The sequence below is a fragment of the Mytilus edulis genome, chromosome 1 (assembly GCF_963676685.1).
Source record: "Mytilus edulis chromosome 1, xbMytEdul2.2, whole genome shotgun sequence".
In the NCBI taxonomy this organism is placed as follows: Eukaryota; Metazoa; Mollusca; class Bivalvia; order Mytilida; family Mytilidae; genus Mytilus; species Mytilus edulis.
This window is the reverse complement of record NC_092344.1, coordinates 70,200,288-70,227,839: the sequence shown is the minus strand read 5'-3', so window position 1 is coordinate 70,227,839 and position 27,552 is coordinate 70,200,288. Positions and strand designations below refer to the sequence as shown.

The window sequence follows — 27,552 nt, the reverse complement described above, 5'->3', positions numbered from 1 at the left end:
CACATACCATTTCATGGTCAATTATAAAACTTACAATTATGAAATTTCAGATTACCAAGAATTTGTAAGTTTCCCTCTTTTTGAGGTTGCTTATATTATGCTGATTTAATAGTAGGTGGAGGTGATACTAATATTTCTTTAAACTGTAAGGAACCAAACTTGTGAATAACAGGTAGTTTTTCCATTTTTATTTGTCTTGTTTCAAAGTATAAAATAAAAGACTTTGTGTCCCGAAATTACTTATTTCAGTTAAAAGGCTCAGAAATAAATGATAAATAATTTGATATATAAAAGTTTGCATTCAAAAATATATAGATTTTAATACTATTCATATAATTTTGGCATTTACTAAATTTATTCCTATAAGTACTTTATTAATGAATTAATTTCTATTCATTTGAATTTTAGTAAAGGTTTTTAAACCTATTGAAATGTATTGTTTTTCCTTTTTTTGATTTAGTTAAAATTTGGATTCAGCTGTGAAACCAATAATCAAAAACAAAACTGCCTTTTTCAAATGTATTTATTTTTTCCTTTTGATAATTGAATAAGGGTTTTTGAATTATTAAAAAAAGGGGTAATGAACACGAGTTCTGCTCATAATTCAGTTCAAAGGTAATGATTATTTTATATTGAAAAATTTTACATAAAATTTACAAAATGCCCTTCTGTAGATAGCCTACCAGGTATAATCTAGTAACTTCAATTTATTTCATCTGGATTTTTTTTAAGGAAGATGAAGATTAATATACTTTTTTTTGATTATTTTGGGCTTGTTTAATTGATCTTTGAACTGGATTGCTAGAGGGCCTCTAGATATTTGTTAGAACAGTATGTACAAAAAAATATTTCTGTGGTCTCATTTTTAGTTAAAATAAATAAATACTAAAACATTTTGTTTCTGTCATTGACAATATTCACAAACAATTATTTATCCTGAGATATGTGGTTTAATATGTCTCTGATTAATTCAATTAACAACTATGAGCTACTCATTTTCTTTGTACCCGTCCGTTTTTATCAAATATAAATCATTTAGTTTGCAAGGATTTTGTATTTTTTTAACTCACAACCCGACTTTAAGGTATAATATAGTATCGGATTAAACTTGAAATTGACATATAACTCGAGAAATGAACAGATGTGCTTCCTAGTTCTATTGTTTATTTACTGTAAAAGTATTCCTGATGTAAGGTACGTTTTCTTTCGTTATATTATCACTAGTTATTTGTCTTTAAGAAATATATGCAAGAAGTTATACTACATATACAAAGTGAGGGTAAAGCATCTTATTATTTCTGTAGTATGAATACATTTTTAAGATAATTTGTATTTAATTAAAAACATATTTATTTATAGTGGACTGTGAAACAAGCTATTTCTGATATTAATCCCTTACCCTTTGTTGGTGCAAGTGCTGTATTGTAGCGGCATTAGTCTGTTCTTTTTCGAAATCTGCAAGGATGTCTTTTACGTGTAAGAGACATAACTCTCTCTTAACAGGAGTAACCCATCTATCGTCTAATGGACTATCATCGTTTCTCAAGACCATACTCGCGAATGGTGTCAAGGGAGAGCCGAAAATTCAAGCCCTAAATTTTCGATCGAACCAGGAACCTTTGAGTTATAAGTCCAATGCACTAACCACTACACCACGGCTCCTTATTATTTGCATTTAAGTTTTAACATGTTCATGCAACCCTACCAAAGATTCATATCTAAAAGTAATGTATTTGCATTAATCGATTATTTCTTCATATTAGACGAATATTTCGATTGGTATGCATCTTTTTGTAATAGTGTTTCCAATAATATCATGGTGTCGTTTTTGCTCCAAAATATTTTTAAATGTATGTACAAAACTAGAACACATTTTTGTTTAGGGCTAGCTGAAGCCCGCCTCCGGGTGCAGGATTTTTTTCAATCCTTTGGTTACCCTGGCCTGTTCTGCTATTTGGGCGGGTAGTTGTATCTTTGACGCATCCCGCGTTTGCATGCTAAATTTTAAAAGAATCAATGTAAAATGATCATATCCAAATAATATATCTCATATTCAAGGAGATCATTTATGTTTAGACATACATGTACATGCAATTAATTACTCTTCGGAGCATTAAATTGTAATTATACAATTTTATCATGTGACTTTTTTTATAAAGGAGTAGGGGCATTTAGGCCTGGTTTTGGCCCAAGAAAATAAAATGTTTGATAACTTTTTCAAATTGGAACATAATCTTTAGAAATGCACAGGGTCAAGAAATATAAATGAAAAACATTAAGATTCTTATGTGATGACGTCACAATTACGTCATAATATATACTGTTTTCACAAAAACGATGAAAATTCAGAATTTATGCAGTTTTCAATCTTTATTTCTGTTGTGGAAACATCGTGCGCAGCCAAGAAACAACAAAATAATTTAACTGAAGCTTTATCATTACTATTGACAAAATCTTACCAAATATAAAGTTGGTTCTTGCGTGCGCACATACTTTTCCAATCGAAAATATACTTAAAAATTTGATGAAAAACAAGGAAAATCACAAAATTTTACAAAATAGGCAAATTAAGGCATGATTTGTTGCAATGTTAACTTGTTTAATGTCCAAAATTATTTAGTTTTTCTGAATACCTTCTACCTGAGATACTTTTCAGTAATTTTAAAATATGTATGATAACTTTTAAATTTGCAGTAATTTTTGGGCCAAATAAGGGCCTTATTGCCCCTACTCCTTTGAATATTACGTTACGTTATTAGTTATATTTTCTAAACTTTGTCCATTCGGTGTTTTCAGAAACCAATGGGCCAAAGTATCACGTAGTAACCCGTTAAAAGTTTCATATCCGAGATACATGGAATAACGACTTGATTACGATTGAAAACGGGAGCAGTTTAGGAAAAACATACCGATCATTTTTCTAATATCAGAAAACAGATTGATTGGAAAATAGATCCTTTGCAACAATAGCATGATCTTCCAAAAATGGGGGACACGACGTCGTGAATAGTTTTATATTAATGTCATATTGGATCGTGATGGAAAATAATCAGAAAGTTTTGTATAAAATTAGCTATTTATTAAGTAAAGTCAAATTGGACTGTAAAGTTTTAGATATTAAAAACGTCTGTCCAAAAAACATGACAGGAAGACTAAAGATAAAGATAAAAAGAACTGTATAAATATTAGAAAAAATCAATGTAAATTGTTTATAACTTAAAGGATATATTGATATGGCTAGAAAGACAAATTGAATCAAAATATATTTACAATAAAATAATTTACAATATTTAAGTATATCATAAATTTACAAAGCCGGTCTGTATCAATATTTGGACAAGCTATTGAAAATTATAGTACATACAACATAATAATGTCAAAAGCAAACAAGGGTCCTCAATGACAAAGTGGTCTACGTAGTCAAACTACTGTATCACTTGTTTGCTAACGTTAACACTAGCATGGTAAGTTAATTTTAAGAACATTATAGGCACGTTCGACTCCAATCTTAATTAACTATGATGTCAGTTTTCGTACCGAGGTTCGATGGTTTTCTCCGGGCACTTTGGCTTCCTTCGCCAATAAAAAAACTGACCACCGTGAAAAAGAAAACAGTAACGAAAGTGGTGTTTAATAGTGAACAAGTTAAATGTTGTCAGATGGAAAGTGCCATGGTATATTTTTCCTACAAAGATGTTACCAATAAAAAATTTTTAGAGTGATTAAATTTAATCCTTAAATTTTGCCGAAGAGAAGAAGATTGTTTCCAATTTATTGTACTATACATTTTTATTGGTTAAAGATTTTTTTGTAGAAAGTACATCCTTTTGTAACAAATATTTATTCTAAAATTATATATCAGTTAAACATGTAGTATTTAGGTACATTAAATCAGACAATGAGCAATATGTAATATGCAGGCAAGCCTTCGAAAGCGAAACACACATTGTAGTGATGTACATCGCATGGTCATGTATGTCTACATTTAGATTTTATTGAAATTCATGTGAATGTCAAACTAGATGTCCAAGGAGTCTGTGTCGTTCGCATGATATTTTTATTTAGAATTGATGCATAGTTACGATACTGTTGTCAGGTCATTAAAAATTGCATACTTTGGGGTTAATATTGATTCACTTATAGGATCTTTGCATCAGAACTTAACACATTTATTTAAAAATCAGTTGTTGGCATGACACGGGCTATGTTCTTGTCATATATGTTATGATGGTATGATACTAAACCGCTCACGGGAAGGATTGTGCCTTTTATTCATATGATGAAGACATAATCTTTCAATCTGTTTAATTGAAGTCTGGAGCTGACATGTCAGTTAACTGCTAGTAGTCTGATGTTATTTATGTATTATTGTCATTTTGTTTATTTTCTTTGGTTACATCTTCTGACATCAGACTCGGACTTCCCTTGGACTGAATTTTAATGTGCGTATTATTATGCGTTTACTTTTTTGCATTGAGTAGAGGTATAGGGGGAGGGTTGAGATCTCATGAACATGTTTAACCCCGTCGCATTTTTCCGCCTGTTCCAAGTCAGGAGCCTCTGGCCTTTGTTAATCTTGTATTATTTTTAATTTTTGTTTCTTGTGTACAATTTGGAGTTTAGTATGGCGTTCATTATCACTGAACTAGTAGATATATTTGTTTAGAGGCCAGCTGAAGGACGCCTCCGGGTGCGGGAATTTCTCGCTGCATTGAAGACCTGTTGGTGGCTTCCTGTTGTTGTCTCCTCTATGGTAGGGTTGTTGTCTCTTTGACACATTCCCCATTTCCATTCTCTATTTTATGAAATAATGCAACCGTTATACTTTTGCTCTAGTTTCAGAGACAGAAGTCAAAAACTACATGTGTCCCCATATGTTCTATTTCTAGCCATGCCTGCTATTTTGTTGGGTAATCGGACAAATTTTTAAAAACTAAATACCCTTATGCTTATTCTGTTATTTGTGGCCAAATTTGGTTACATTTGTCTCAGTTATTTCTGGGAAAGACTTTTGTAAAACATTACAAACATTTACAAAAAAAATTGTTAAGTTTGACTTTAAAGGGCATTAACTCCTTATGGGGTCAGTTGACCATATTAGTTATGGTTATTTATTTGTAGATCTTACTTTGCTGAACATTATTGCTGTTAAGAAAAAATCTCTATCTATAATAATAATCAAAATAATAATAAAAAGCAACAAAATGTCTTTAAAATTTATCATTCAGGAGCAGCAACCTAAGTACAGTTTGTCTGATTCGTCTGAAAATGTCAGGACAAATATATCTTAACCTGATGAACTTTTATATCTGCATAAATTTTGCTCTAAATGCTTTAGGTTCAAAGATATAAGCCCAAAACTGCATTTTACCCCTAGGTTCTATTTTAAGGAATGTTGGTCATGCTGGTTTGCAGTATGAATCATCGGACACATTTTTTTTCAAATATATGCCATGATAATGATGATCGTGACCAATCTTTGTTAAGTTTGTCTCAGTAGTTTCAGAAGAGAAGATTTTTGTATGATTACAAAATTTCAAAGAAAATTGTTAAAAATTTACTATAAAGGACAATAACCTTACTGGGCATTATTGCTGTTTACAGTTTATCTCTATCTATAATAATATTCAAAATAATAACCAATAACTGCAAAATTTCCTAAAAATTACCAATTCAGGGGCAGCTACCCGACAACAGTTTGTCCGATTTTTCTGAAAATTTCAGGACATATAGATCTTGACCCGATTAACAATTTTGTTTGGGCCATGTGAGCTAAAAAATAATGAGATATATAATCCGTAGCTTCCATAATTCCAGAAGAAATATGGTACTTATCTAAATAATCAACCACTCTTAATTATTTCAGACCAGAACAGATGTATATAAGAAACTGTGATATAAATGTCAATGAGACAACTCTACATTCAAGTCACAATTTGGAAAAGCCTTGGCTCACACCGAATTTGAAGACATAAAGAGCCCCCAAAATGACTAGTGTCAAACCATTTAAACAGGAAAACGAACGGTCTAATCTCTTTAAAAAAAATGGGAAACGAGAAAAAATTATGAACCATACAATAAAAGGCAATGTACATAACACTTTACAGACAGATTGCACATATTTTGAAGACGTACAACTACTGAAATGTAATTGTTTCATTTTTCATTTTATTTATTTTTCAAAACTTAGTCTTAATCATAAATACAACAGATCTAGACGACGGTAACATATTGTGTAATAAACTTATCGAAGATCTTTGAAGTGTCACCGAGTGCAACACTTAAACTGAAGTATTTATTGATTTTTTTTACGGACTAATTTGCCATTTTTCAAAACATGGAAACCTAGAGATTTTGTTTTCATACATCATTCATTTTTAAATGATTTAGTAAGTACCTAAAGGAATACAAGACCAACATATTTTCATACCGTTACATTTATAATTAAAAGTGTGAAAAACCCCAGTCACACTGTCACGTTTTATTCCGTTTTAAAATACTACGTTTCAACTATATTTTGAATAAAAATGTCCCGTTATTTTGAGAGCTAGGTTTTACTAGGTTTGTACTACTTTCTTATCACGTTCTGCAACGTATTAGTTCGTGTAGACCCAAGTTACCCCCACGCATTTATATGTTTCGATACGTACATTGTAGTAATTAAAGCACGTTTCGTTACGTTCCGCTAGGCTTTGGTACGTATTTACTAGATTCCTAATTCGTTTCAATTTTCGGTACGATTGTTGTTGAATTTTCAAAACATATACGGAGCAGGTCCCGTTTTGAACAAAGGGTCACTACGTTTTGATACACTTTAATACGTATAATCCCGTTTCGCTACGCCTTAAACCGTAGTAAAACGTAGCTCTTGAAACCTGACAATGTGACTGGGGCTTTAGCGCTAGTTTATATTTCGCAGATATTGTCTTTAACAATGGCAAAAGGTCTGTACATTTGTATCTTTTCGAGAAATGTCACTTTAGAAGGAAACTTGTTACGTTTGATGAAGCTTATACGTTAATGGCCTATTTCACTTTTTCTTACTGTATCGTTGGAAAAATAAAAGCAACAATTATTATATTTTCGATATACAGATGCAGTTCAACGAGATCTAAATGATTACAAATAATCTTATAATAGAAATATAAAAAGATATCTCTCAATTTCCTAATTGCATAAGTGTATAAAAAATACTTATTATACATACTGACTAAAGAGGAGGTAGGATACGTATATGGGGTAATTTTCTATTGCAACGTTTGCAATTTTAGTTGCACGTGTTTTGTTTGGTTTTTTTTTTTTTGGGGGGGGGGGGTTCTTGTTTTTCATTCCTACGAAACGGACAGTTTCTTATTCGCCTTTGAAATATATATACATATGGAACTTTAAAGTATGTTAAATTTCACCGTAAACATGCTTTCAATGAACTGTTCTTTTGTTTTCTATATTCCGTATGTTCACTTCTTATCTTAAACAATTAAAATAAAAAATATTTGAATTTTAAACAAATATACCCTCGACATGTCATTGAAATGAGAATAGCGTTCATTCCTTAATCTGATAAAATATATCTTCACGAATAAAAAACAAAAGAGAATGAAATGCAATTAAAAAAAAAGACACGTACTAATTTAAGCTCTGAATCGCTATGAAACCCATAATAAGTTTAAATTCTGAAATAACCTCGAAACAGTACAGTAACGGAAGGAAAGATCAGCTTCGAATGAATTCAACAACAGTTTTGATGGTTTTCATGTGAATTATTTCTGTACAAATTATCTTGTCAAATATCTGATTCCACAAATAAACACCAATGGATGTCAACCTGTCATGTAATAACGCAAAGATCACAATCATGATATGACGTCATTGAAAGATCAAAGTCAAGACAAGCAAATGTGGATTCATTGATCTTTTTTCGCTACCAATTTTCTTTTTATTGTTAAAGATCATAAATCAAGAACGAACGAAATCCTTTTACAACCGACGTGATTGAAAAAATAAATAAAATAGCAAAGATGGCAACGCAGTGGGATAGCGGTTTGGATATTTAAAAATCAAAAAATATTTAGGAAAATTAGTGTAACTGATAGCATAACTTTAATTTATTAAACACACACCAAAGTAATTTTATATAAATATTATATATATTATATATTATATGTATATTAATACTGTATCTCTTCTCATATTTTCCCCTGGGAACACAATACCCATTGGAACTAAATTGTTAACTATTTAGAAAATTTACAACATGAAATTTCTGCTCACACTGATTAAAGATGTGTGTCGCGGGATTCGTTAACGCTCATTATTACACAATTTCTCAATAGTGAAGTACGAACCCAAACAAAACTTTTATGAATGTCTTCCTTTTTCGCCAAAGCACATTTATATATGTCTGAGAATACACCCATACGAGACGCTCGTGAGTAGTCAATGTCATCAAACACTCCATAGCAGTACTTAACATGTGTTGTTACTTTTGTTTTAGCACACTGCAAGTTCCGACTAAACCTGCTGGACCTTTCGTCATCTAGTATGCTGCTCATATTACTGATCTACTTATCTATTGTTTTGACTGTTACTGCCCAACGTAAGTTAAACTAAATGTTTCGTTACCTTCAAGATTAGTATAACAATTATATGTCTACTCATTGAAAGGATTTCTTTTACATTACACACCGATCTTATAATTTAGTAACTTGTTATGATTACATGCTATATACACATGACGAAATATTTCAGTAAATATTCAATTTCAAAATCTTTCTTCCCAAAATCAAATTGTATTCCTCTTTCCTTTCAACTTTATTCCTACATGTACTCTATCTTTGTCTTCGGGTAAAATCCAGACCCTCTTGCCTCTATATAAATATATAAAGTTTAACTTCTACAAATCCCTCGTCTTGTAAATGTACTGCTATAGTGAAAATGTCTTCTTACAATTAGATATCAAAGGTACCCGTCTTATAATTTGATACGCCAGACGCTCGTTTCGGCTTCATAAGACTCATCAGTCATTGTCAGTGATGCTCAGATCAAAATAGCTTGAAAGCAAAACAAGAATGAAGAGCATTGATGATCCATAATTCCGAAACGTTGTGCCAAATACGACTTTGATAAGAAAATCCTTAGAATTTTTAATAATTCTTACTATACAATAAATAGGAATTTTTGTTTGTGGGTCACACTTTTCAAACTAGTAGGTACTTAGTGGGATCATTAAATGGTTCTTAAAGTTGTGGGGTTGCCAACAAAACTGTTTAATGTGAAAAATTTGAACCGCCCCCTCATCTGATAAATAATTACCGTTCACTTAGTTTAGCTTCAGCAGAACCCTCCATACATGATGACCGTTCCTCAAGTTTAGCTTCTACTGGCCAGTCATCTGGAACATTTTCTACTAAAATGAAAATGTCTACTCGAGGAAGATTCCAGTTCTCATTTTTTTGATCCGATTTAAAACATGAATATACAAAATCTTTCAAAGACATTGCCTTCGCCAGGTTTTTTTTTAATTTGACAGACACTGAGACAAAATTTCATTGACGGCTAGACATGTTTGCATATATACTAATTTTTACCTTTTCCTTGATGCAAAATTAAAAAAAGATAATATTAGATATCAAACTGATTTACGATGACCCATTTTCCTTTATAATAATGGGAGAAAATAAACTAACTTTCGCAAAGCTGAATTACCGGATTATAAAAAATTACTTAGGTGTCCCACACCAAAAAAGGTGTAGAGTTAGGAATTTTGCAAGAAAAAACATCAATTCAACGACACAAGTCGATTTGTGAAACAATTGTTCAGATGATGGTAAACGCATCTAACTTTGTACAGCAAAATTTTATAGCCACGGACTTATTTCAGAAAATCAAAATGGCTGCGCTGGGCGGTTTTTTAAAATGGTCGCACAAAACGAAACAACAAAGACACTTAAGTGCAACAAAAACAAACGATTTTGTAATAAACACAGAAACGAACTATAAGATAACACTTTCTATTTCCCGACTTGGTACAGAATATTTTAAGAATACATGGTGAGTTGGACCTGGTTTTGTGGCCAGCCAAACCTCGAGCTTTTATGGCAATGTTAAATAAAACACTAAAAAGTACAAATAAATGCAAGAACATTCAGGACAGAGAAATACACAAAAAAAAATACAATAGTACTTTCCAACATGTTAACCATAGAATAAAAACGAACACGTAAAACAACATTCGACAACACTCAAAAACAGCACAACAGAATAACGAACAGTTCTTCACCCGAAAAAATAAATAGCCAATAATGATACATTGTATTATAGGACATTCATGTTTTCAAATTGCAACCAATCAAAGTGGCCGCCAATACTTCAATGTCTGAAGTCATCAAATAATAATCCTTGAGATAAATGTGCCAAGATTTATAAAAATTAGTAAATTCATATTATTTTCAAATATTTTTTTTGTATACATTTTCTGGCGGCATTGAAATGGACGCCTAAACCAGACATTTTGATTTCTGAAATGTGTCGATAGCTATTAATGTTTTCTATGACATAAACTAAATACACTGCAAAGTTTGAATCTATTACCACCATCAGAATAATTGTTCCACAAATCAACTGCACTATGTAGAAACCCGTTTGAAGTCTTGTGATAAATGGTTGCCGAGGATTAGGCTAACGTTAAAGGGATAATTAGGTTGTATTGCTCTGTGTAAATTTAAGGGTCAATACGATAGGATATAATAGAGAGCCACCGATATTGTATGATTTGACAAAACATGTACTACTATTCATGTCTGTATGCAATGGAGTTTTTTCAAGTTGTTTTCATATAAACAATTTCAACCAAGCAATTAATTCACAAATTGTGAAAAAGATAATTTATATATGACAAGTACACACCCGTGATATCGCGGGTCCGTGACTGAATTAAAGTATATACATGTAACTATGCCTTAGCCTTATTTTAGTAATTGGTATTGTCATCTGATAAGTCATGTCGATTATAAGATACACAGTTTTATCTGCTTTCAAATCTTTCTGTTTGAACTCGTCGACCTGGAACTTATCAGTTATTGGAAATATAAATCATTTGGAAAACAAAAGGTCCTGGCTATCCAGGAATGGAGTATTTTTTAATCAACAGCATTGTCCTATATTAGTTATCTTAGAAAGTCTTGCTGATTGCTGAATAAAACTATATACAATAGGGAACAATTTGACAATGATTGAATTTAGTAGTGTCAGTCCTTTGATTATGACCCGTGTATATAGCAAAATCCTAAATACACCGTTTGGTGGTGCGCCTGTCAAATGGGGAACGTACAGATAAGGTAATAGCTGAATATACTATTTGTATTGGTATCGGATTCGACTCGGAACTTGTTAATTATTGGCAATATTAATTATGCTGAAAACAAAAGGGTCTGGAGTGGTGTACTTTTTAATCTACACCATTGTCCTATATTAGTTATACATGTATATGGAGTTGAATTCTTTGATTTGTCGTTTTTACCCGATGACGGCTGACAAATTGGACCTCTTCATTTTAGTATTATAGATATGCAACAATTTCAAACTTTCTATTTTCAATCTGCTATACTCAATGGACTGGTATCAGCAGTAGAAATTATTTTACTGATTAAAACAATACAAATTAAGGATTTACTTATGTAAGGTGGAATAAGTGTCAAATGTTGGAACCCCATGTTGTTTTTCCAAACGATACGAGGTAAAACATTTCGCCCTATAACACCTATTTATCTTCGAAATAAAACATAATACCTCATAAAAGATAATTTGACAAAATTTAGGTAGATTCCTGATTTTCTTTCTTTTGATATGCGACCTTCAATAATAACAATGCAAGTATAAGGTAAAAGTCCGAGTCAGTCTTTTCCCGCCATATTTCATTAATCAAATATCTCAAAAAGCAGATCCATGACCTTTCAATATGTTAAGCTCATTTTGATCCTTTAATAATACTCTTCCAGATTAAATAATCAATTTTGAATTTTTGATTTATTTAATTTTATCTGAGATCACCTACATTGTAAATACATGGTATTCCTTAATTAATAATGAATCATAAATTTTTTACCGAACTATGACCGTTGAATATAAACTAAAGTCTTACTAAAGGCGGAATGAATGCTTGATATTTAAAGGTAATCCGTCTCTCATCTGTCAAAAATGCGAGTTCTCATCTGTATAAAATTTCTTATTATTTGAATATAAAAAGACAATATTGTCCAGCATGCAATGTATGCAAATAAGTGTTAGCAATTCAATCAGGAAAAATCATTCTATTCAAGGTTATCATGAGAGCAAATTTTATAACATTATACTACATTTATAAATAAATTACCTGCACTATTTACGGGGTATCTTAATTTGAGTTCTATTCCTTTTTAACAGAGAACCTTACAGCATTTGGACTGGCTTCACAAAGTTCAACTAATATAGGCCTTGCAGAAAATGCTATAGAACCACCTATATCAAATGAGTTTGATTTTGATAAATGTACCCACACGCATCTTGGCACCACCGCAGAATGGTGGATGTTTCAATTTTCTTTCAAATCTGCATTCGTTACAGATATCGATATATACTACAGAGAAAACTGTAAGTATACACAACACATACATTACACCATATGACACATTTCAGATAGCAATTGTGTAAAGTTGTCTATTTCAATGCAAACACGCTACGTTCGTCTTACTCGAAAACGTTTATAACGAAGGTCCGTCGAGGTCGAAATTTTATCACATAAGTGAAATATTTATGTTATGAATATTTATGCAAAAAGTCTGGATTCTTTTTTTTACCGTTTTCTTTAGGAGACTGTATATATATACGGATGGTGGCGTCCGATTATCGTTCTGTTCATCTGTTCGTGGTTTCGTACTTTTTTTCTAATATCATACTGATTCAATTTTGTATCCTTTACTGCTCATGAACGGTTTGCCATAATTTGTGAAACTTTCATCGAACTTACCCAATGATGTTCTTCTACAATACCTGTTTTCTTTCATCTGGGGTTTATCGTTAGATAGTATAAATTCTGTGATATCTAGATTGTACGCACGATAGTACTAAATTGTATCAATTTTCTCCGGCTATAAACCCCTGGTGAAAATGTCCCGAAATGTGTAACATACAATTACAATAATTTGATTTCGGCCTCATAGTTGCAAAACAGAATAATTTTAAGGTTTTCTAAATCGAAGCATTCTATTTGTCATTGCTTATTTAGAGGGAATCAAGTTTGTATCTGGAACACCTTGTTTGTAATATAAACCAGTATCAATGTTACTGTACTAGGTGCGCAAATTGACAAATCATAACTTATTAAGGTTACTAGAGGGAAAATATATGGTAGTCCAATACATATATAAATGCCTAAGAGCTGACAGAACATAAATGTATCCAAAAGTACAACTAAAGCGGAAAAAGGAGTTAGACAACTTGTAACTGGTTCTATTTTTTCATATTTAGAAACCATTTTTATTTCTTTGTTTTCTGTTGTGAAGGACTGTAGTGGATTCTCAAACTTATCCATACGCGACCAAACTAAACAAACAATCTTTAACAGGAGGAGAAGCATATTTTATCAATACTACAAAACGTGTCGACACTATATTAGCTCATCCTTTCTTAAGAGGCATTTGTTTTAACAGTTCAGTTTTGGTTCCTATCTTTATTGTTATCATTGACTTACCTAATCATAATCATGCTATTTTGTTGACAACAGATTTATATGGGTTCTTTTAAGTGGACTTTTTCTTCTAGTCTAATTAATATTTTAGATCCTGAAAGAAAATTATAATTGCTTAAATCATTACAATTCGACTTTGTACGTTACATTTCTATGACAATTTTTGTCAGAATGTTTTCCTCTTTTGAATGTAGGTGATTCAAATGCTTGCACACAATTTACCTTTTTTATGATGTTTCTGAATTGATGTATTTCTTGAGAAGTATAATGCCTTCTCTTGTCGTACGAGGGGAAACATTGTCGACATTTCTGATATGGTTCAGTAAATTTAAAGGTAATTAACTTAATGAACCAAATGATTGCAATTTGAATGCAAATTTTAATTAAAAGCATAGACTAGCATAATCATAAAAAGAGTGTTGCATAAACATTACGTGAGAGGAAACACTAATCATTTTTTGTATGGTGTCCAAAGTGTTTTAATGCATCATGCCATATTAAAAATCAGTAAAAGTAAACGCAGATGTACGCAACTATACGCTTCTTAAACATGTATAGTCCTTTGTTAATTTATGTATTAATGTCATTTTGTTTAGTTTCTTCTGTTACCTATTCTAACATCGGACTCTGATTTCTCTTAAACCTGGTTTTACTGTGAGTATTGTGGTGTGCTTGTTTTGTCTACATCATTTTGGGGAGGGTTGAGATCTCAAACAAACATATTTAACCCCGCAGCATTTTTGCGCCTATCCCAAGTCAGGAGCTTCTGGCCTTAGTTAGTCTTGTTTGGTATTTTTTTATTTTAGTTTCTTGTGTATAATTAGGAGTTTAGTATGACTTCCATTATCACTGAACTAGTATACATATTTGTTTAGGGGCCATCTGATGGACGCCTCAGGGTGTGGGTGTTTTTCGCTGGATTGAAGACCCATAGGTGGCCTTTGGCTGTTGTCTGCTCTTTTGTTGGGTTGTTGTCTCTTTTGACACATTCCCCATTTCCATTGTCAATTGTAAACCCTACAATTTTTTTTATTCCCGTATTGACAGTTTTACGCAACACTCTTTGATTCTTAAAAAAAAAGAAAAAAAAACTCTTTGTATTCTTACATTCCATATCATTCTGTTTTAATAATTATTACAGTTTCTCGACGTATGGATGGATTTAAACTATATGTATCCAATGCATCAACTATTCCACCTACAGATCATCTCTGTTATGCAGATCCTGATACTGGTGAACCAAACATCACACAGACAATTCCTTGTTATGAACTTGGAAAATATGTCATTTATTACGATGATAAAGGATCTACAGAACCAAATGGTCGCGAGGATGGACCAATTGTTGAGTTATGTTACGTTGCCATTAATGGTAGGTTTAATTTTTAATTTTCGTTTTTGAATATAATTCGGAGTTTAGTATGACGCCCATTATCACTGAACTTGTACATGTTGTATACATATTTGTTAAGGAACCATCTAAAGGACGCCTCCGGGTGTGGGAGTTTCTCGCTGCATTGAAGACCCATTGATGGCCTTCGGCTGTTGTCTGCTCTAAGGTCGGGTTGTTGTTTCTTTGACACATTCCCCATTTCCATTCTGAATTTTGTTAATAGTGATGTGTACAGATACGTAATTATTTTCAACACAAGCTCAAGTTCATTTCTGCACTTAGCTGAGCTTGTCTTTTATTTTCACGTGTTTAGCGAGTACAGCTCAAGGGTATTTTTAAAGTTTGTGATTCAGCAAATGTTGGCTGTGATCTATATGAGCTTCGTTTGAAATAAGCATAGAAAAACTGGTTGGAATGTTCAAGAGTAAGATATACGGGAGAAGTGCAATAAGTAATAAGATAATAGGGAGAAGTAAACTATATTGGGTCACATTATCATAAGATAGCGTGAATTTGTACCATTTTTTTTTTACATATTTTCATATATTTATTTTCAACACGTCGTTGTCAAGAAAATGGAAGTTAATGTGACTGTCATATAAGTAAGAGGTTGTTTAATTAGCTAGAAAACCAGGTTTAATCCACCATTTTCTACATAAGAAAATGCTTGTACCAATTTAGAAATATTACAGTTGTTATCCATTCGTTTGATCTGTTTGACCTTTTGATTTTGAAATTTGCTTAATGACTAGATATTAGAAGATTTGGTATGAATGCTAATGATTACAACCTTACACCCAAGTCACAATTTATAAAAGTTCATTATAAGAAGGTAAAAGTGCGATCTTCAACACGGAGCCTTGGCTCAAACCGAATAGGACGCTATAACACCAACGGTCTGATTTATATATATAAAGAAAACAAGAAACTAGAAATCACTTATGAGCCACATCAACAACATATTCATATTTGTTTTAAAGATACCAAACCTTCACCATTATCTGAAACAATAGTGTAACATCACACACCATAGAAAGACAGACTATACAAATATCCGTTCATAATTTTCCTCCGAGTTCTGTAGTTTTGTTATTTCATTTTTATTATAGAATATGGGTGGAGGAAACGTAAATTCATTTTAAATATCTTAATAAACCTAATCTCTGTAACATAATTCTTTTAAACACTAATCGTTTGTGTGTCTTGATCTTTAGATGAAAGATACATATAAAGAAAAGCAGTGTATGTAAAATATTTTACAATCCGTTGCAGTTGAAATATATTGTTGTATAAATCATTGATTGATAACTATCTTTAATCATGTATACTGATACTGGTTTTTTTTAAGGATGTGAAAAGAGTCGTTGGGGGAGTACTTGCGAACAATTTTGTCCCGAAAATTGTATAGAGCGAAACTGTTACCCTGGAAACGGATCTTGTGTTTGGGGATGCAATGCTGAAAACTGTTTAAAAGATATTTGCGACAAGGATACTGCAGTTTGCACCGACGGGTGTAAAGAAAGACGAACTGGAAGGTATTGTAACAAGTGTAAGTAACTGTGTTCGTCACTGATGAGTCTTGTGTAGACGAAACGTACATCTGGTGTATTAAATTATAATCCTGGTATCTTTGATAAATACTTACACCACTGGGTCGATGCCATTGCTGGTGGACGTTTCGTCCCCGAGGGGATCATCACCACAGTAGTCAGCACTTCGGTGTTGACATGAATATCAATGATATGGGTTTTTTTTTTATAAATTTCCTGTTACAAATCTTTGAATTTTTCGAAATTTAAGGATTTTCTTATCCCAGGAATAGATTACCTTGCCCGTATTTAGCACGACTTTTGGGAATTTAGGTCCTCAATGCTCTTCAACTTTGTACTTGTTTGGCTTTTTAACTATTTTGATCTGAGTCTGACTGATGAGTCTTGTGTAGACGAAAAGCGCGTCTGGCGTACTAAATTATAATCCTGGTACCTTTGATAAATCTTAACATTATTCATACTTTGTGATTAAGGAAATTCTATATTTGGCATTGATAAAAACTTGTAAGGATACTCATCTATCTTACCTTTATAAAGATTGTATACGAGTTGTACACACCGTGACAAATGATATAACGTGGGGGCATGTTATACAGACATGTTTTGGTTCTTATCGAACCTAGGGTTGAAACACAAACGGTTAAAGTTAAGAATTAAAAAAAATATATACTTGTTTTAATCTTTTTAGTTTATAGTACACCATCAAAGTTTTTCCAGAAACTCCTGTCTAACATACTAAAATCAGATTTAAAAAAACATATATATATTTTAGTAAAGATTTGCAAGAATATTTTTTTCTCAAAACAGATTTCATATTATATATAAGTGTTCTTATCTAAATTGAAATATTTATTTCGATTAATTATTTTTTTCATTTCATTTACATATAAAAATATGAGCCTGACTGGTATTCATTTTATCATAGATAACATAGCATCTGATGGTCTCGTCTGGCAGTTTCCAAGTGGTAGTACAGATGCTGGTCTAGCAAACGATGGAATTGAAACAACATGTGCCAAAACCGAAGGATCTAATGTCAGATTTCATGTTGACCTTAAGGAGAAAAGTATTGTTACAGGAATGTATTTCATTTTAGCAGGTACACAAAATTAAACAAGAACTATCTTTAAAAAAGATATCCGACGTATTTAAATTTGAGTATATGTTTAAAACTATCATTTCGATAACCTTCAGCAGCACACTGACTTAATGATGAAGGACCTCTCTAATTAAATCTCCAGCTGAATGTTACTACAAGAAGGCGATTGCAGTGCACTGAAAACCTGCATAGTTTGACAAAATGTGTCCTTGGTGGCAACGCCCGTTCACTACCATCATCTTGTGAACAACAATGCTCTAACTATCTAAAAATCAATGAATTACCAACAAAAGAACGTTACAAATTGTTTTGTGAATATTCCGATTATATCTAAATAAGTGATCTACCATTTAAATAACGTTTTTCTCTGTTTGTGTTCAGTATTCTCGGTCCTCGTATCTTTCTGTTTAAATTCACCAAAACCCCGCGGAAATCTCACATGCGTAGGTGCGTTCTAAAAGTCATGTACGTTCGTACAACAAATTTTACATTAAAAATTATATTATTGTCCCGAATAAACAGCTGTCATGGATGCAAAGAGCTATTGGAGAAACAATTATTTTAATAAAATATAAATCTTTGTAAGATCTAGTTCAAATATTTATAGTTTTTCACTTGCTTTCCATCACGATATAATTAACGAGATGTTTTTTCAAACACAACCAAATCACCCACAATGACAGCATTTTGTCCAATCACAGAAAGTATTTTCGAGCATGCATATTCTGTTGCCATAGTTAATCGTCCTTAAGTTCAAAGGGCACAAACCGAAACTATACCGACTACGTCGGAAAAACGTAATCATGATAAGTTATGTTATGCCTTTTTGATATATACATAGGGAAATATTTAAAAAAAAAAAAAAAAAAAGTTATATGTCATGTTTTAATTATTAGTGTTCTAAGTTTTTGTTTACCTTCATATACACTGTCTTGGGATTTAAAACACTATTTCACCAATTTCCTGATGGATTTTCAATGTGATTTTTAATGTTGCATTAAGGAATGAAACGTATACTGCATTCCCAATCCAGGTTTGATTTGTCGTTACCTCATTTGGTACTTTTGTTATTATAGATGACATTTGGGGATAGAATTAAAAACAAATAATGAATCATCTGACCTTTCTAACGATTTATGGAAACCTTTGAAGTATGATATAAAGTTTAAGATATTCAAAGGTATTTGCTAACAGACAACATTGACACAATGGACGTTGGATGCATAAACCAGTCAAAAATATCAAAATATGAGTTTTTATCATTACTTGGCATTACTTTAAAAAAAACACCTACTTTTGTTCTCAAAATGATGCATTTAAATCAACTGATAAAACTATTTTCAATTTTTTTTGAATTTTACACCCGTATAAACCACCAGTTCACGTTGTGATTTATACATTAAAGATTGTTTTCTTATTGAACACAATGAACCTTCATAAATTCATAAAAATGATACCAATATACATTATTGTTATATGATTATCATAGCACATTGATATTGCAATATCATTCCAATGAATATTTGCAAGACTTTAATATAACCGTGTGCTGTTTTGAAGTGGTTTAAAATAATTAAAAAAATCACTCATTTCTATTAGCGCTACAAATTTAACTAAAATCAATGTGTAGGTTTGTTTAAAAAGAAAAAGAGTTAAAACAAATGATTCATATCGTACTTCGTTTTAGATTGTTTCACATTTAAAAATGTTTTATAAAAAAGACATTGTTGATCGTCAGCTTTTATCAAGAATAATGCTCAATCATACCCGCTAAATACCTAATCTGGACGAATAACAATATCTCTCTTTCAAGTAAAATACAAAAAGGTATTAACATGTGTAACCCTGATGACCGTCAACTTGATTAAAGCATAAATATGTATGCTTCGCTGAGTCGGCGTAAGCAAACATCAATTAGTCAATTTTATTTTTGGTGTTCTGTCGACCCTGAATTCAAAAGTCTATTCCAGTGGAGTATACCTGCCTTCATTTCAGTGTATAGCGTTGTTTCATATATACAAAATGTGTAACATTATTGCTTATATACACTTAGGTAATCAATTGAAAATTATGTTAAAATGAAAGATTTAAATTAGTGGTACGCTTTTTAACTGCCAGCACAATTTATAAAACACGTCAGATTTATGTTGTTTCCTTTTATTGATATGTTTATTAACTAAAAGTAAGCAATCCTGTCAAAACTAGCTATCATCATGATTATCCCCGACATGTCGATACATATGTTGATTGAAGCCTGAAGTAGTAGGTTTTGTAAGAAAATATTATTTGGGTGTAGTTGTTTAATTAGTTATCAAAAGGACGCGTTTCGTTTACATACAACTCATCATTGACGCTCAGATCAAACATTTTTGAAAGCCAAAATAAGTACAAAATTAACGATAATTGCGTACCCAAAATTCAACCAAATTGTGCCAAATACGATTTGTAAGAAGCTTCTATTCTATTTACGAAAATAAAAAGAGAATAGTGATCATTACATCATAATATATCTGTGTAAAAAGTAAAATCACAAAAGTACTGAACTCCGAAGAAAGTTATCAAATTGCAAAATGAAACACAACAAACGAAGGGATAAGGGCTGTTATATTGCTGGTTTAATATAAGCATGTAAAATGGGGGGTTAAACCTGGTTTTATAGCTAGCTTAACCTCTCAATTATATGACAGTCGCATCAAATTCCTTTATATTGACAACGATGCGTAAATAAAACATTAAACACAATTCAAAAATGTCATCTCATTGATTGTAATAAAAATTGGTATAGTCGGTTTGCTTCATTACCAGAATTAAACATATTTGAATACAAATAGAAAGTTGTAAAGCCACAAGCTAAGGCAACAAAACATGCAATGAAAAAAATACTGTTTATGATATTGTTGGTTTTATTAGCTTTTTAAAACTTTGTAGGCTTTTCATTTTTGAATAGTTTAGCCTCAAGCATCACTGAAAAGAAATTAATATCAACAAACGCAACTAGTATAATTGTAAAACTGGTTTCTTTATAAACCTATTCTTAAATGTTATCAAGTTTAGAAACGTAAAATCTTAAATAATATTTGTATCGCTAGTTATATAGCGCTACAGAGATTGATTTGTTCTAAAATGACAAATGACAACTACATATGAATATGTATGAGCCCTCATTGTCCTATAATCTGTCGAAACGGTTTACCTGTGTGTTGGCATTACAACAAGGTTTCGAAGACTATTGCTGACGTCTTTATACTAAATCCGATATGTGTGTACTGATTGATACTGTAGAGAGGTGAAGAACTTGATATATTTCTTAGTTATAACTGGCATTGAACTAGCGTCCATGTATTGCGAATTTCTTTAAATCGGTGCCTTGTGTCTAATTAGTTGCATGTTTGAGTTTTCTTTTTTTTTGTCTTGGTGCTGATCTATCCAGGAAAGCGATTTTTATCTTATTCTTAATGTTTGTATTTGTTTTAAGCAACACGGTCCCTGACTAAGGGTGTTTAGCGCTCACAAACATCCTTAAACATGGACACAATGTGTATTGGTCTGTCCGCATTCAGAAGCCTGCAGTTCAGAGGTTGTCGTTGTCATTTTTCATTTAGGTAAATTAAGATGTCTCCTATTTTATACGGTTATCTCTTATATCAGTAAATTTATATTGTGAAACGGAAATGAAACTTTCATTTTTTTCTCTTTTAGATGACACAACAACACATGGTTATCATACTGTTTACGCTTCAAATACTAACAATACCTGGACTAGTGGAACAGTTTTATACAATGGGACACATCTACCTACTGATATCTACTTTAAAGCCGTTTTTAGATTCCTAACTTATGTACCTCCAGTTCACAGTCCAGTTACAGAACTTGAGCTATGTGAAATTGGGATTATAGGTGCGTGCTTTTACATATAAAACGTTTTGAAATGGTTATATACTCACATTTGAAACGTCTAAGAAGTCGAACGATCAGGTATTTCACGTCAAATTGTTTATTGTAATATTCTTTTCAAAGCACAAAAATTTCTGCATTCACTTGAAAAGCTAGCAAAACCTTAAAACAGACTAACCAAGAAAGAGTATAGTTACGATACTGGTGATAGGTCATTAAAAATTGCATATTTTGGCTTTAATATTGATTCACTTATAGGGTCTTTGCATCGGAAATAAACACATTTATCTGAAAAACAGTTGTTGGCATAATAATGGTTATGTTCTTCTCATATATTTTATGATTGTATAATATTTTACCCCTAACGGGAGGGATTGTACTTGATATTCATATGATGAAGACATAATCTTTGAAGTTTAATTGAGGTCTGTAGCTGGCATGTCAGTAACTGCTATTTTGAACTGTGTTTTACTGTGTACTGATTTAACTACATTGGATAGATGTATAGGGGAGGGTTGTGATCTAAAATAAAACACGTTAAACCTCTGGACTTTTGTAGTCTTGTATGATATTTAATGTAAGTTTTTTGTGTATCTTTCGGAATTAAGTATGACGTCAATAATCAATGAACCTGTATTCATTTTTCTTTAGGGGCCAGTTGAAGCACAACTGCGGGTGCGGGAGTTTCTCGCTGCATTGAGGACCCATTGGTGGACTTTTGTTGTTGTCTTTGACACATTCCCCATTTTCTTTCTCATTTTTATTGATAATTTTTATTTTGGATAAACTTTTAACTACATTTTAAAGACTGTTTTCGCATAATTTTGATTAAAACAAACTACTGCAATGTAAAGTGTTGTCTTCTGCTGTGACAACAATGCTTCTAAAATTGCAAAAATTCCTAATGTCAACACGACATTGTTGGTTTTCTTCAACAGTTACACTTAATGGTGTTTGGGTTTTGACATCCCTATGTAAGCTAACTTTCTACTCAAGTATTTGGTATGGCAACTACTCCTCATGAATCCACATTAAGAGTCTCATATCCCCCTCTATTTAAAACACTATAAAGACCCACAGGCAGAAGGAATTCCAGCCTTCATCCGTATTCGTTGCGAAATAAAATAAATCAGCGACATTAAAACGTAAAGGAAGAACTTACCAAGCCGACTTTCGGTGTTTGTAGGTTAAATTGGTGAATACCTCTTATCCTCGTTCACTGGCGCACTTGATATCAAAAGTTTGCATTGTAAACCTCAACCGTTTACAATGTCAATTTGCATGTGCTGGAACCCTGATATTTTACTGATTATCAGCTCGAATATTATCTCTCTCTGGCAGGTTGTGCTTTTATTCTTCCTGTTAAGGTCAGCGTCAAAAGCTGAAAGTTCAACTTCTGTTATACGTTATGAGTTATTAATAAAATTGCTCAGGATGAATCTGTTACGATGTAATATAAATGGAGTCATCAATTTGATTACACAACCATTTCGACTAAATTTGTTGTTATAGGTTGTCCACCTACACATTATGGTCCGCTCTGTAATACAACGTGCTCCCAAAATTGTAATGGACCATGTGATCTTGTAAGCGGGATTTGTATACTTGGTTGTATGAATGGGTGGACTGATGTAAAATGTGACAAAGGTAAAAACAACATGTGTTTTATTTATACATTTATAGCGTTGAGTAGGTTATATAAATTGCTATTCTAACTATTGTGGAAATATTCGCAACTATATTTTGAATAAACATTTTATCAATAAAACCGAATGAATAATATTATGTCAAACTGAGGACAAATATTAAATACATTCATAAAATGATAACACAAAATACTCTTACAAGCTCTTAAAACGGAAAGTATATCTTAAGATCATAGTTCAATTATAACCCTGATGATATTCAAATGTGTAGCTAAAACGATGTCGGGGACGGTAACACTGTAACCAAATCTTTAGTGTATGTGTTTAATTAATCGTGAAGTTTTTCGTTGACGAGTGGACGCTGTACATTTCGGAATAACGCTTATTCATTTTTTTAATTTATTTTAGTTATTTTTGTTGTTTGTTTTTAGCCTTTTTTATGTACTAGTTAACCATCATTTCCATGTTTTTATACTTTTTCAAGATATGTAAAATCATTTGATTCGAAGGGCAGCATTATTTAGTGCCCAACTATTGACGAATGGGCTAATCTTCCAGTAGTTTCGACCAATGGAAAATAAAGGTTGTGGTACCGGTGTACCAATTAATTACAGTAAAGTCAACCTGCATTCATCAAAGGCACACAAAACATATCGAAAACAACGATATAACTAGTTTCATTAGTTTCTGTTGTCTGTGACGCTTTTGTCATGGTGTACGAACTCGTGCCGATTCAGCTAGCAAGAGAGCTAACCAAAGATACTACATTTCCCTACACACTCAGTGCAATCGACTGTAAGAATTTTGAGCCCTTAATTCTTTTTAAACACTATAAAGTCTGCGAAACTTTCGATTTTAGAACATAAATAAGCATTGGTTGATTTTTTTTCTCTATATATTCGATCTTGAATAATGAACAAATTTATTCATGTTATTAGAGATCTCAAGCTACTTTGAAATTTTACATTTCTGGAGTACCTTGGTTCACTTTTAGTTTCATTTACGTTTGTATTGCTTCAGCTTTAGTTATTTATTCATAGTTAATCAGCTGTAAATTTATTGTATGCCTTTCTCGGATTTTTGAAAGAAAAACAAATGAAATAATATGAATGGCGAAGACAAACTACACAGTTTTTCGTCAGGCGGTATATAGTTAAGGTGTTGAATTCTTTTTTTCGTATAAGTGTATTATATGAATGTCTATGTAGTAAATTTGATTTTTACAGAATGTCCTCCTGGTTTATACGGAAAAGATTGTAGTGAGGAGTGTTCAATAAAGTGTAGGAATCCTCCATGCAATCACGTAACAGGAGAATGCATTGGTGGCTGTCAAGATGGATGGCAGGGATTCAATTGTTCCCAAAGTATGTTCTTTTGTATCAAGAACCAATCTTGTTATCTAATTATATATTATGTTATTACAAATAATTGCTGGAAGTTAAAGAGAAACGTAAGCCTAACTTCAATTTTAATAGTTGTATCTGCGTTTGATGTTTTTACTTCATTCAAAATATGCACAGATCAATTTTTACTTTTTATGTTGACATTAATTTGGTTAGCACCTACATATGTTGAGTTTATCATTGTGTCAGTTGTACAATGGTTGGGTGGGGTTTTTCTTACATTAAGTAATTTAGTACATTTTTGTTTTATTGATTATGATAAGAAAGAGATATTTATGTGTTACATTTTAATACAAATCCCCACTGAGGAAATGAACATAGAAATGTCGACTAACAGATTTTAGTGTGCTGTTTAATAATTTGATGGAATAATTTCGGATACATATTTTCAGATTGTCCTAATGGTCAGTTTGGGAGAAACTGTTCTAAATTTTGTAATGGATGTGTATCAAGTATGTGTAAGCCTGTTAATGGATTGTGCGATAACACCACTAGCTGTAATCCTGGTTATAAACACACCGAAAAATGCGACATATGTAAGCAATGTTTAGTATATAAAAACTCTGGTACATTTCTTAAAGAAGAAATTCTAGTCAGATGAATAATAATTATCGAATGACTAATCGAAAAATACAAATACAGAAAAATATTCAACGAGTGACCAAACAACTTAATTTAATTCACGAATGGGCGCATCGCATGAGTGAATTATCAGTGTTTTTCGGTCACGAGTTGAATGTTTTTCGATATTTGAATTATTTGATCAGTTATTTTACTACATTGGCAAATGGCTTTTTTTCGTGAAATCAAAGTAGAAAATGGTAGGAACTATATCTGTTTCTACGCATTCACAATTTCAATTTGTTTTGATCGGACGTTATTGACGTCTTGACAACACCTATTGTTGTGTCACGTCAGAGGAGCGAAATTACCACGTTTATTTCACATGTGAAATTATCGGTTTTTATTTCACTGGGAAATCAATGTAATTTATTGCAACCAATTTAATAATCAGAGAAAATACACAATTTTGTAAATGTAGCAATACATATGTATGATATGCCTTTAACTACATTCAAGCCCATAAATGTCGCATGGTACAAGATAGTTTCTGTGTTTGTTATTAATTTCCCTATTCTTTGTTTTTGTCCAAGAAAAAAACAATTCGCTTATATAATCCAAAAAACTGACTGTTGATTTCAAAGAACAAAATAAACTTCGATAAAAGGGAAAATACATTTTTCGTTGACTCGAAGTCTTCCTGTATATTGTATATCTATTTATGTACAAAAAAATACATTTGGACTCTGATTTGAGAAACCTTGCGACAGTTGCAATTGGGACCACATGTCGATTGATTCAAAGACGTAAAACTGGAATAAAAGTGTATGGAATTTGCCAAATATCAACCTTCCAGGAACAGGTTTTGAAGTCAGTAGTGTAAGGTATATCAAAGTCTGTTTTGTAACAATCACTCGCTAAAATCCATCAAATCTGTCTTTTGTGATTAAAGTAAAAACAAATCCTGAAAATCTAGTTATTGGCAATTGGTCTACAAAATGAAAGGCGATATTTAAGAATAATTTTGAATTTGAATTTGTTTTTTAAAATTGCTCAATTTTACCTCAGCCTGCGACGATGGAGAATTTGGGTTTGAATGTGCACAGAAATGTTACTGTCTGAGTGCACCTTGCAACAAGTCAGATGGAATATGTCCATCTGGAGGCTGTAAGGCGGGATTCTATGGTCAATCATGTAACCAAGGTAAGAAACATCCAACATAGAAAAACATAATCAGATTTACAAAATATTTATGAACAAAAAACTCTCTTGAAAGTGTAAAAGTAAGGCGACATTGGTCATAAATAATTATTTTGTTACACGCAATACCAATTTTTATCAACATTTGGACAACGAAGTTCAGATATTTCTATTTTTGTATAAAAGTTACATTGTTTTTGTTATTTTCAATCCAAAAGTACAGAATTGACTTATTCCACTGATTTGAATCATGCGTTTCAGAATTTACATGAAAACGTGGAAACGTTGTTGTTGCATAATGATTTTGAAACAAACATATGACTTATAATCATGTTTTAATGTAGGTTTCAATCAAACATTTTAGAACATATCAGCAAATTAACGTTATCAGTCTGAATAATGATATGGTACTTTAAAACAACTCCATCCTTCACCTCAGTCATATAAACGATCTTCACTCCATATATATTTGTTAAAAAGTCCAAACTTTTGCAATTCTTTGCGATACACCCTTTCAAAGTGAGAGTTAAGTTTCCATCAACCTTAATTTCTCTGAAGCTTTTTGATGATGAGTATTTTATGTATACGATATAAACTTATAGATTTGGAACATAATGTTACCCCGGTAAAAACCGAGGATCATTTAAGAACAAGAAAGAATGGAAATAAATCATAATGCCTCTAGCGAGTATTTGTTTGCCTAGATCATTACTTGATATTTTTTTTTATTTTATAAGTTATGTAATTATGTAAGTTGTTTTGTTTGGCATGCCGTGTGCTGATCTGAACTTTCATGTCATTTCCAACTAATTTTATGAGTTTGTGTTTGTATTGCATGTTTTATGCTGTTACAAAACTATCCTATGTTAGATAAGGGCTGGGCACACATACACACACATCTTCCATCAAACCACATTCAATATGTACCTGTTCCAATTCGTTTGCCTGGTTTTTTTAAGTTGTCGTTTGCTTTCGGTCTTCATGGTCGTACATGTTTTGTTGAATGCTTTGTCGTAAATCAAGCCATTGTTGTGGTTTTTTTTTTAGTATTCCCTTTTTGGCTATATTAAGGCCTAATATAGT

At 31.9% G+C, this 27,552-nt stretch overlaps 1 protein-coding gene across 1 annotated transcript in view; it reads left to right on the top strand.

Annotated features, from left to right (window-relative positions):
* The first annotated feature begins 1,104 nt into the window (after positions 1-1,104).
* The window catches only part of LOC139488357 (receptor-type tyrosine-protein phosphatase T-like), a 68,870-nt gene continuing 42,422 nt past the window's right edge, over positions 1,105-27,552 (top strand). The window contains exons 1-11 of the mRNA XM_071273891.1: positions 1,105-1,194; positions 8,495-8,596; positions 12,421-12,627; positions 14,865-15,095; positions 16,465-16,665; positions 17,592-17,765; positions 21,465-21,662; positions 23,172-23,306; positions 24,532-24,669; positions 25,101-25,244; positions 26,338-26,472. Coding sequence (XP_071129992.1) covers positions 8,542-8,596; positions 12,421-12,627; positions 14,865-15,095; positions 16,465-16,665; positions 17,592-17,765; positions 21,465-21,662; positions 23,172-23,306; positions 24,532-24,669; positions 25,101-25,244; positions 26,338-26,472 — 1,618 coding nt within the window. The 5' untranslated portion in view covers positions 1,105-1,194; positions 8,495-8,541. The remainder of the gene's footprint in view (positions 1,195-8,494; positions 8,597-12,420; positions 12,628-14,864; positions 15,096-16,464; positions 16,666-17,591; positions 17,766-21,464; positions 21,663-23,171; positions 23,307-24,531; positions 24,670-25,100; positions 25,245-26,337; positions 26,473-27,552) is intronic.